Source organism: Monopterus albus, unplaced genomic scaffold (assembly GCF_001952655.1).
Source record: "Monopterus albus unplaced genomic scaffold, M_albus_1.0 scaffold229.1, whole genome shotgun sequence".
In the NCBI taxonomy this organism is placed as follows: domain Eukaryota; kingdom Metazoa; phylum Chordata; class Actinopteri; order Synbranchiformes; family Synbranchidae; genus Monopterus; species Monopterus albus.
Genome location: NW_018128109.1, coordinates 258,574 through 269,082, shown reverse-complemented (window position 1 = coordinate 269,082; position 10,509 = coordinate 258,574). Strand labels below are relative to the sequence as shown.

The window sequence follows — 10,509 nt, the reverse complement described above, 5'->3', positions numbered from 1 at the left end:
GTCTGCATTTACTGTACATTTTAAAGCTGTAGTAATAATAATAATTTTAAGATGATCATAATACGCTCCTGGCCTTTCAATGTGCGTGCACTGCAGCTGTATTTGACGTTAGTGTCGGTCTAAGCCTAAGAGGGTGGGGTCCGGTGTTATTATCGGTGATATGGCTCAAATGCTGGGCTGCAGTGTCAATACTAGAACACATTGTGCCAGCTGGAGAGGTCATCCTGAGGCCTCCCCCCCACACACTCTGAACAGATACATGAGTAATTCTGTGTGTGTGCATGTGTAAAGAGACACAGAGGGAACAACAGAGATAGAGATTAGTGAGTTGTGGGGCTGTACAGCAAAAACATGATACAGGGAGAAATGAGAGAGACAGTGAATGTATGGTCAGGGCAACAAGTCATTGAACCTAAACAGCTATATAAGTCATGTGTCCCTACCTTTTGGGCACAATAACAACTTGCTTAGCTGCAAGTAGAGATCATGGTTTGGGTTCAAATCAGAACTTAAGGTTTGACTGTCATGGTTACTATAATAAACGCACGGTTCAAGGTACAGAACAATCAAGATCGTGGCTAAAAGAATCAACACTGACTGTCAGTTTGAAATGGGAAACGACCAGTAGTCCAGTGTTTTGTCGACCCACCCATCCACCCTGACCTCCACCCTACGATGACATTGTTGCTCTATAACAGTCACTTGACTTCCTTCTTTGATCCCATCATAATTACTACAGCTGCTAGAGAGTTCACTTGCACAAATAACCTCTGGTGCCATCTTCTATAGGAGGGCAGTCTTGTCAGAGTACAAATGTACACTTCAGTCAGCAGGGGTTTTGAAAAGATGATTATTGTTATATCAGGTTGTGTAAGGTTTAGGCATCATATTGTAGCTAACCACCTAATAAGTAATAAAGCGGACTTGTTTTTATTTATGCTGTAGCGACTTAGAGTGGGCCATATTTCCATGGACTATTAATGATAGTCCATCTAAATATAATAAACATGCATTTACTCCCCGCCACCTCTCTGTGGTAATTCCTACAGTATGTGCCTGTATAAAACAGATACGATGTTTTGCTATGATAATCTCCTCTTATTGCGTTCTTGATTCAGCTACTCATCCAACACAGAACATGCACATTATAGTGTGTGGACATGGGACTAAACACACTGGCACAAACTGTTATCAGCCACACACATGTGCAAACTCACTATACACATGCATTAGTGTGCACTGTTAGAATCACTGGCATGTTTCCTGTACACACATCCCCATCACACTTTAATCTCACTCGGTCATGGACATAAACGTCCTTAGATGGTAGGATTTGGTTAGCGGCTAGTAGACTAATCCAGATCAACTGGTTGTTGTTATAAGCTGTTTTTAAAATTACTGGCATGTAATCATGGCAATAATGACCATGTGACTGGTGAACTGTTATGAAAAGTTATTCTATTAAAATAAAAGGGTTTCAAGTAAGAATTTGGGTCTAAATTCTCAGACTCTCTCATCCTTTTGAGACACACATGCTTCTCATCTCCTTTAATTCTATCCTTCTTTTCTCTAGTTCACATCTTCTTTACCCAAACCACTCTCTCTCCTTTGTTTGCTCTGTTTCTTTACCTTGGGACGGGAGCAGAATCTCACCAACTTATCTCCTCTTGCTCTGCACTACTTTCTCTCCTTGAGGGGATCAGTTGTACCTTTCTCTCTATATGTGAATCTGCCTTTCCTGGCTATTTGTGCGATTGATCCATCCAACACAAATACACATGCATACAGCACAGTGGACCCGTCGACCTGCTCCATATTTCTATTAGCCTGTCCCAGTGTGGTATATGGTCACAGAGCCGTGGGTGCTGGTGCTTCAGCACAGGTGGAAAGCTACCACTGCTGCTGAAGAAAATAAGCAGTCATATACCAGATGAGACCTTGCAAGCATGAGACAAATCAGGCCTCTCTGTCAGGGAGGAGGCGAGTAATAAAGCTGGAACAAAGAAAACAGCTATGTTGCAACCTGCTTTACATCAGGATTGTTGAGCATGTCTCTGAGCAGAGTTCAGCAGTTAATGTCACTGTGAAGCACTGCAGAGTTAGCAGTATACTGCAGCAGTGCATCGGATCTGGCAGAGGTGAATATTTTGCCCTGACTAGGCAAAATATTTGATGATATCTTGGTGTTGTTACTAAAAAAGGTTGAATGCACTTTCTGTAAATCCCTTTGGACTAGAGTGTCTGCTAAAGCAAAACAGATGCATTTCAGTATGATACTGTCACTAGGGTTAGTTAAATAAATTCTGGACAGTTTGGTAGATGACAACAGTGTGCTTTTAAAGTTAATAAGAAGGAAAACGTGACTAAGGCTATCCTCATGCCTTTGTTAGTCACAAACCCATTGTGTAGCTCATAGGCTGTATTGTATTGTATTGACTGAGTTATAGCCCAAAAAGTCTTTGATTACAAACTATATTGTATACTGGTATGATATTTTCAGGATTTTTTAGAGAGCAGAAAATAGCCAGTGGAGCTATGATTGAATATTCTTTTCTGGTATGAATGAAATCAGACGTGTGTGTATAGATTAGAACGTTCACGTTACGAAATGGGCCTCAATGGTAGAAGGTAGCAGACTTACCAGAATACACACATTAGCACACATACACACACACACACACTTGTCTCACACGTTTTATATTTGTGACACCCAGAACCTTTTGATCAGCATCATGGGTCACTAAGCTAATGGCCACCTTCAATGTGTATACACAAATCTGAGAGAGCGAGAGACAGAAAATGAATGTTTGCGCACATGTAAGTGTGTGTGCGTTGCTTCTGGGTCAGTGTGGTCAGGGTGAAGACAGCCACAGAGAGCGTGCTCTGTTTTTTTTTTGTCACGGTCCATTGCAATCAACAACAGACACTGCCGCTGCACGCAGCCACTGTGTGTGTGTGTGTGTGTGTGTTGCCTTGTTTTTCTGTACTTGTGCATCCTGAAAGTTACTATCTTTGCAGGGAATGGAGGCTGGTCCACACAAAGTAGTACAATGGTAACAAGAGCCATAGTCCTACAATCACATGAACTTGTTTCCCCTCTGATACGTCACATTTAAATTTTACGAAAACGATGGGGTGTAAGGATAGAGGAAATGTCGGCTTTCTGGTGAAGGTTAGTGTAATACCGCTTTCCCACCAAAAGTACTGTGTATGCATGGATTTTTATACCCAGCTAAACCAGCCTTTAATTGGCTCCTGACAGCATTCCCACTGCAGACCGACCCAGCTTGGCTCTCACTCTGTGTAGACTGAACCATGTTAGAGCACTGACTCGAAAGAAGACAGATGGAATTTATGACTGAGATGACAAAGAATCGCTGAAATAATCAACAGAGAAAAGCCTTCATTAGCGATAGATACTTTATGTATTAGAAATGTGGTGACAATCCTTGGTGACAATTGCTGAAGTAATGACGACGTATGCATCATTGCGTGCGTTTGTAAGTTGAGCTGAGCTTGGTTTTTCCATTGGTTCCAGCTAAAGGTGTGCCAAGGCAAAGTGGATAACGACCCATATCGATTGCCGTCATTTGCATTCTCACTGCCGTCAAAAGCTGAGGTGTGGCAAGTTTACATGGGTTTTTTGGGCAGTGGGAAAGGGGCTTTAGTATGTAGGGACCCAGTAAGTGATGAAAAATAGGGTGTGTTTGTGTTGGGATGGACTTTGACAGAGCAGATTTAAACTTTGCCAAACGACCACACGGTAAATTTTTCAAAAGCATGTTTGTCTCCTTTTGAAAATACAGAAAATGGCAGTTATGGTAGACTGCAAAGGTTAATATACAGTTGCAAATTAACCTACAGTATAGGCTGACAGATTTTCACTCATAACACAACCCTTTTTAATTCTTTGTCACACACACACATTTGTACTTCTATCTTTGTGAGGACACTCATTGACATAATGCATTCCCCAGCCCTTACCTTTACACCTTAACCTAAACCTAATTCTAACCTGAACCCTTAAACCAAGTCTTAACCTTCAAAAAGCTGTTTCAGAAAGTGACGACTGGCCAAAATGTTTTCACTTTCCAAAAATGTCCTCACTCTGTAGGAAAATACCTTTTGGTCCTCCCTGTGTAGCAAGTACAAGAACACACACACACACCTGACTGACAAAAAAGACCTTGTAAATTTACCATTCCTCTGTCCCTGTGACCAAAGCACATCATGATAATGACCCTTACATACAGCATCTGGATAAAAAAGGTTCCATTAAAGCCAAGCTTATGCTGCAAAAATGCACTTACAGGCAAATAAACCCATACTTACATTCAGCACAGAAACACACAGTCTGCAGTGTTACCTATGTGTTACATATGAATGCTACTGAAACCTGTCATTAAGTGTTCCTGCTGGCCTGTTTATTCAGACCTATTAAAGATCGGGGCTTATTAGGGAGACCGCTCTACTACAGGACATCATGTCAGAAAAGCCTGATCATGTGTTTACCATCCTGTGCCATTTTGCCAGTTGCTGGAGCCACTAAAACAATTCAAAGTCAAAGAGCAGTGACTAGCGAAGACATTAAACAAGGTACCATAATGATAGGTAATCTTTTCTCAGGACACACTAAAGATGCAAGTAAACATCTGTAAATACTGCACTTACATTCTACAGCTGCCCAGCAAGACAACTGCACTGAGATGCACATGTTGCCCCATGTTGTGTAAGAAGTTATCTAAAAACAGGAACGCTCAGTGTAGTAAGCAGGTTTTAGATCCACCTAGTCATCAAAAGTAGATTAAAGCAGTTTTAATTGCTGCGACCATAACAAATGTAGAAAAAAAAATTATATATACCTGAGAGTTTGTCACTTTTAAATACAGGCAAAACTCCTGTGCATCATTGTTAGTAGGCAAATGCACATTTTGTTTTGGCTTAATATTGCTGAGTTTTTACCCTTGAACAAGAGACCAATCTTCCCATTTTTTACTGATTTTCAGTCTATTGGCAGGAACCCTTTGCACTAACCATAAAGAATTTTAGATTAAACTAGTCTGAAGCAGTTATATAAACTCTGGTTGGAAAACATTTGTTTGTTCATTCAGTCATTTTACACTGAATCACCTTTTATTGTGGATTTTTATTCAGATCTCATTTCCTGATATGGTTTCATATTTAGCCATTTATTCGGGAATTTGGAGACAGGCTGCCTGAACTCTTTGTCACACGATCACTTATTTCATCAACAGGAAAACATGATATGGTATGAATGGCAACTGTCATATCTTAAACAGTTTTACACTTACACTAACTGGCTTTCAACTTCACATTCCTTGACTGTGCAGCCACCTTTCATGTTAAATTTTAAGTCCTCTCTCATGGCATTTCTGATTTCCACACATCTTGAAAATCTGACCCTCTACCTACTTATGGGTAGATTTCATTATTGAGTAACTACATAATAGGGGCCACATTACAGAGGATGCAATCAAAATCTGTCAGTCTGATATACCATCACACAGGACTGTGCAATACCAAATGCCCTAATCACACGCCATCCATTACAATTGCACTGAGTTCGAAAAGCTGCTTTACAGCTTGTACTACAACTGAGACAGACACACAGACAGAAACAGGCTCATTGGTCACACTCTTCCATTACATATACACGGACAGTGCATGGGCATTTTTCTCTGTCTCTCCTTCACAACATATTTATTATATAATCTAACAGATGATTCAGAGGCCAAAGATGAAGGTTTTTTTTTTCATAGACAGCACAGAACACAGCCTATCATGGAATTGTGGCAAAATTAGCTGAATAGCTGATGTCCTTTACTGGTTCAAAACTTTGGAGACAGCTGTGCCCAGTGGTATGGGCTAAATGCTTCTAGGTGTTTGTCAACATACTGACTGTTTCTCAAAAATTAAAAACTGACCAACAGACTGATTTATAATAACCAGCTCTAACTGTACAAACTAGACCTAATTTTTGCATACTTTGGTGGAATGCACTGCAAATGTATGGTAAAATCATGCATTTCTATATAGCATAGGATATTATTAATTTTACTGTCAGGCAGCCTAACGCTGATGACAGTCCTAGTGAACATTAAAGTGTTTATGTTGGAGACAAGATGCCTTTATGAGTCTCCTACAACTTCTATAGGATGGCACTGATGGTGGTACGGGAGGCCTACCGTGGGTGAGGTCAGCCGCTTCAGGCTCTCCCCAAGCGAGTCCAGGTTCACCCGTCTCCTCCTGGTGACCTTCTTGTGGGGTCCACCGTGTCCTTGCTGCTCCGGCGGGGCTGCGGCCGTTCCAGAGCACCGCTCTGTGGGAGGATGGGAAGGAGGAGAAGGAGGAGAACGGGCAGCCTCGACTCTCCTCCGCCGGCTCCAAACCTCCGTCCCCTCCGTCTCCTCCGGGGCTTTCGAGCCCGCAGTCCGAGCCCACTGAGCTGCTGAACGACTCGGAGGAGATCTTGCGCGACGACGAGGACATGGTTGTGATGAGGAAGAGGAGGAGGAGGATGGTGATGATGACAGTGATAGTGCTGAGGATGACGATGATGATGCTACAGCCGGTTCCGTACCACGTCCACCTCTACGCCGGGGAGTCATCAGATTGTGGGGGTTTGAGAGGGATGGTGAAGGGCTGGCTGGGTGAGGGGGGGTGAGGTCAGTCTATATAATTATGTATGCATATGAGATGTGTGCCTGCGCGTTTGATGATGTCCTGGTCTGTCTGTGTGTGCAGATGAGATGTGTCTGTCTGCGTGTGAGACTCAGCAACCTATTGAGAGGGAGAGAGAGGGGGGTCGAGAACGAGAGAACTAATGGCACGCAAACATTTATGTAAGAGGAGGAGGTGGGGGGGTGTCGTCTCTTAAAAATCGTTCTCCTTCAAGCCACTCAAAAAACAAATCCCCGAGAGGACAAAATCTTTCTAAAAAAAATTCCTTCGAATAAAATATACAAACTATTTTAAAGTACCTTAATTAACAAAACTGCAAAGCAGAAATCTGACAAAGGTCACCAACATCCACAACGTCTTGGTCCACCACGGTAATTCCGACACGTTAGCGTCTGCTCGTTTTCTCCCCCCCTTTTGCCGGAGAAAAATCCCCAAAGTCACGCAGATGTGTCTGCGTCCCTCTGTCCTCCTTCTCGTCCTCTGCGACAGCGGCTCTCCTGTCTGTCTGCCAGCTAGCCGTCCTCTCATCATTCATCCATCTTCCACTTATAGCCTGTTTCTTCACCTGCTCCGCGGATTTTGTCGTCCTGTCACTTGTGGTTATTGCTGGGAGTGTGATGGGTGGAGGTGCGCGAGATGGGGAACTGGGAGAGAGAGCGAGCGCGAGCGAGCGCGGCCAGCCAACAGCAGCACGCGCCGGCGAAGTGCTGCGCAGATCCGAACGGTCCACCGAGCTCGTGCCGTGAAGTAGACTACGAAGAGCAACCAAAGAGGATGGATAGATACAAATCATTTAGGTTACACAGCAGTAGAACGTGGCCCAACTTATCAGCCAGATGACATGACTGTATCAATAATCATAACCTATTAATATGTTATTCCCAAATCGGCCATTGCATAACGAGTAGCCTGCTTTTTTCTATTAGTAGTCTACTTTCTAAAGTGTATATCTTTGTCAGTGCTGATACATCTGTACTTTTAGCCTAGTCAAGTTAAAGTTTGAATGCAGGAATGAAGTATTTATATTGCTGTACTGGCTACTTCTTCCACCATTGCACATCCTTTATATATATATATATATTAAAAATATCATTCTGATGTAAAAGTACGGTTTGGTCTCCTGGTCTCAGCTTGTAATGCGGCTGCAGCATGTAGTCCACTGTGTGCAGTGATGTGAGCTTATGATGCAGAAAGAGATGGGTCAGTAGGGGAGCAGTGACAAATTTCAGCACCGGGGCAAACAAACAAGGTCACCCAGCTATGTTTGTATCCAAAAATGTAAATAAAAGAAACTAAATTATAACCATTTGGTCAAATGTTCAGTAATTTTTCCATTTTATTTCTAAATTGTGTTGTTTACAGTTTCCTATACTAGTGACAGATTGGCAGGCAAACAAACAGGTGATTGTTCTTTGATAAACCACCTGGAAATGGCTGTCCAGTAAAATCATATTTCATCACCATCATCAAACTACAATCATGGCCAATAAGACAAGTTCAAGGCAATGAGCCAAACGTGTTCAACATGGATTTCAAGGACCAATGTACCTCCACAGGCATATGATGGAGCTGGCAGCAGTGATACATGCTTGTTGCCTCCCACTGGAGAACAGGCTGGTGTCTGGCACTAATCACAGCCATGACCTTGACCTCGATTGGCAGAGCATGTCTGTTCATTAAGAGCCCCAAAGGGACAAGCAGAGAGACAATCAAACAGACATGAAGCACCATTCAAGTGAATGCATGTGCACACATACACACCATTGTGTAATTTCCTGGAGGTCCTACTAATTCATTTGACTTTCTGGAGCAGCATGACCCCAATACATTGCACGGAATGTGGCTCCCTCTCTCTCACCCACATTACACACAAGCTCCATCTCTCTTTCCCGGTCACTTGCTCTTAGCAATCAGTCTGCCATCCATCAGTAATAATATGGACATTTAATAAAGTCAACTCTACAATGGAGTAAATAGTGTTCTAGAGAAGATAAGCCCACTAGCTGAGAGACTGCCTCAAGCTGGCGGCCAGCCATCTACAGCTGAGTGTAGACAGGGCAATAGCTCAGTAACTGTGTTGGAAGGAAAATAGATGGGCAGTCATACTAATCTCATTCAGTAGGTACATCAAACATGGGTGACATCAAACTTTATTAAGCAGTCCTCCCCTCAGTCTGTCATAATAATTACACAACTGATAACTAATCAAGAGAGTCAGACAGTAACAAATGTCAGTGGTTTATTAGTCAAATAAATGCTTTCCTGTGGTAGCACTGCATCTGTCTTGTACACACTGCTGACCTTTGTTTTCATAACATAGATAAGTATCATGCTTTGGCTGTTCAATAGCATCACTATGAATGCAACAATTAAATTACACATGCAGATGAGGAACTGTCTTTCATTCTGAATGGTTTAAAATATTAATCCATGTGCAAGCAAGATGCATGAGACTCATTCTAAGGCTCCAGTTTTATTTAGGGTATATTTTCATAATAATATCTGGTAATAAATGTGACATTATTCCAGTAAATACATGAGAAGAGAGGGAGGAAATAACTAGCATGTTTTACAGACAGATTTACAGTTTCATTTTATGCACAGCCCTGCATATTTGCACGAAGACTTAAAGCCTGGATTCACTTGAAAACAAACAGAGAAACAAACACAGACCAACACACAGATATTTCAAATAAATGTATGTAAAAAGGGAGAAAACTGTATAAAGACACAATCATCGAGGAACAGACATATGTTCAGAGCTTAAGCCGTCAAAATCTGAAATACATGTAATGTGGAAGGCAAGAAGATAAGAAAAGATTCAGCTCCATGACACGCACCAGTGAGTCAAAACCAGAGGTAAGCAGTCAGACACACTGAAATGTAAAACACAACCAAACATTCATTCATGTGCCCAGAGACACACACAGCTTCAGCATTTCATTGCTCGGTACCACTCACTAGAGCTTTTAGATCTTGTAGTTCCCCTGTGTGTGTGTGTCTGTTTTACTGCAGACATTGTGGTATTGCATCATCTTTCTGTCAAAATATGCCTCATGTCCACTAATGATGCATGACTGTGTAAAGTATAAAAAGAATCTAGAAGGACTTGAGGCAGAGAGGGAACGAATGAGTGAACGAAACAAAGCTTCTGAGGATAAACCAGCATAGTGTGAGGGGCTGAAAAATAACATTAAAAAAGGGAATGTGTGTGTGTGTGTGTGAGAGAGAGAGAGAGAGAGAGAGAGAGAGAGAGAGAGAGGCAGAGACAGGGAAGGAGAAATGACTGTCTCCTTCATAAATCTTCCCCCAACCAATCTAATTGGCTATAACCATAAATCAACTCCACACCAACTGTGCTGACTTTAACCGTGAAGCTGGACCTCTCTGTCACTTGTGCAACATAAATAACCTTCTGTACTGTCCCACGGGAAAGGACAAGCAGGTTGTGGTGAGAAAAACAGCATTACAGATTCAGTTTCTTGAAAAGGATGATGATCTGACCTTTAAATAGGTTTTGAGAGTGTGTGTGTGTTGCAAATGGGTGTGGGGCAATAGAGGTGGTTAGTGCTGATTACAAATGATACTGGCCCTCTGATGAACATATACAGAAAGTGTTCTGACCCTTTCAAGTTTAACACATTTCATGTTTCAGACTAATCTTAAAATTGTTTTTTTTTCCTCATCAATCTACACACAATACTCTATAATGATAAAGTGAAAACAGGTTTTTCAAGTGTTTTGAAAATGTTTTAAAAATAAAAGACTGAAATGTCCCATTTACATAAGTATTCAGACCCTTCACTT

The 10,509-nt window shown here is 41.9% G+C and overlaps 1 protein-coding gene across 1 annotated transcript in view; it reads right to left on the bottom strand.

Annotated features, from left to right (window-relative positions):
• Nucleotides 1-7,442, bottom strand: part of gucy1a2 (guanylate cyclase 1, soluble, alpha 2) — a 41,506-nt gene extending 34,064 nt beyond the window's left edge. Inside the window, 2 exon segments of the mRNA XM_020619981.1 lie at nt 6,207-6,309; nt 6,311-7,442. Coding sequence (XP_020475637.1) covers nt 6,207-6,309; nt 6,311-6,510 — 303 coding nt within the window. The 5' untranslated portion in view covers nt 6,511-7,442.
• Nucleotides 7,443-10,509: the final 3,067 nt, after the last annotated feature.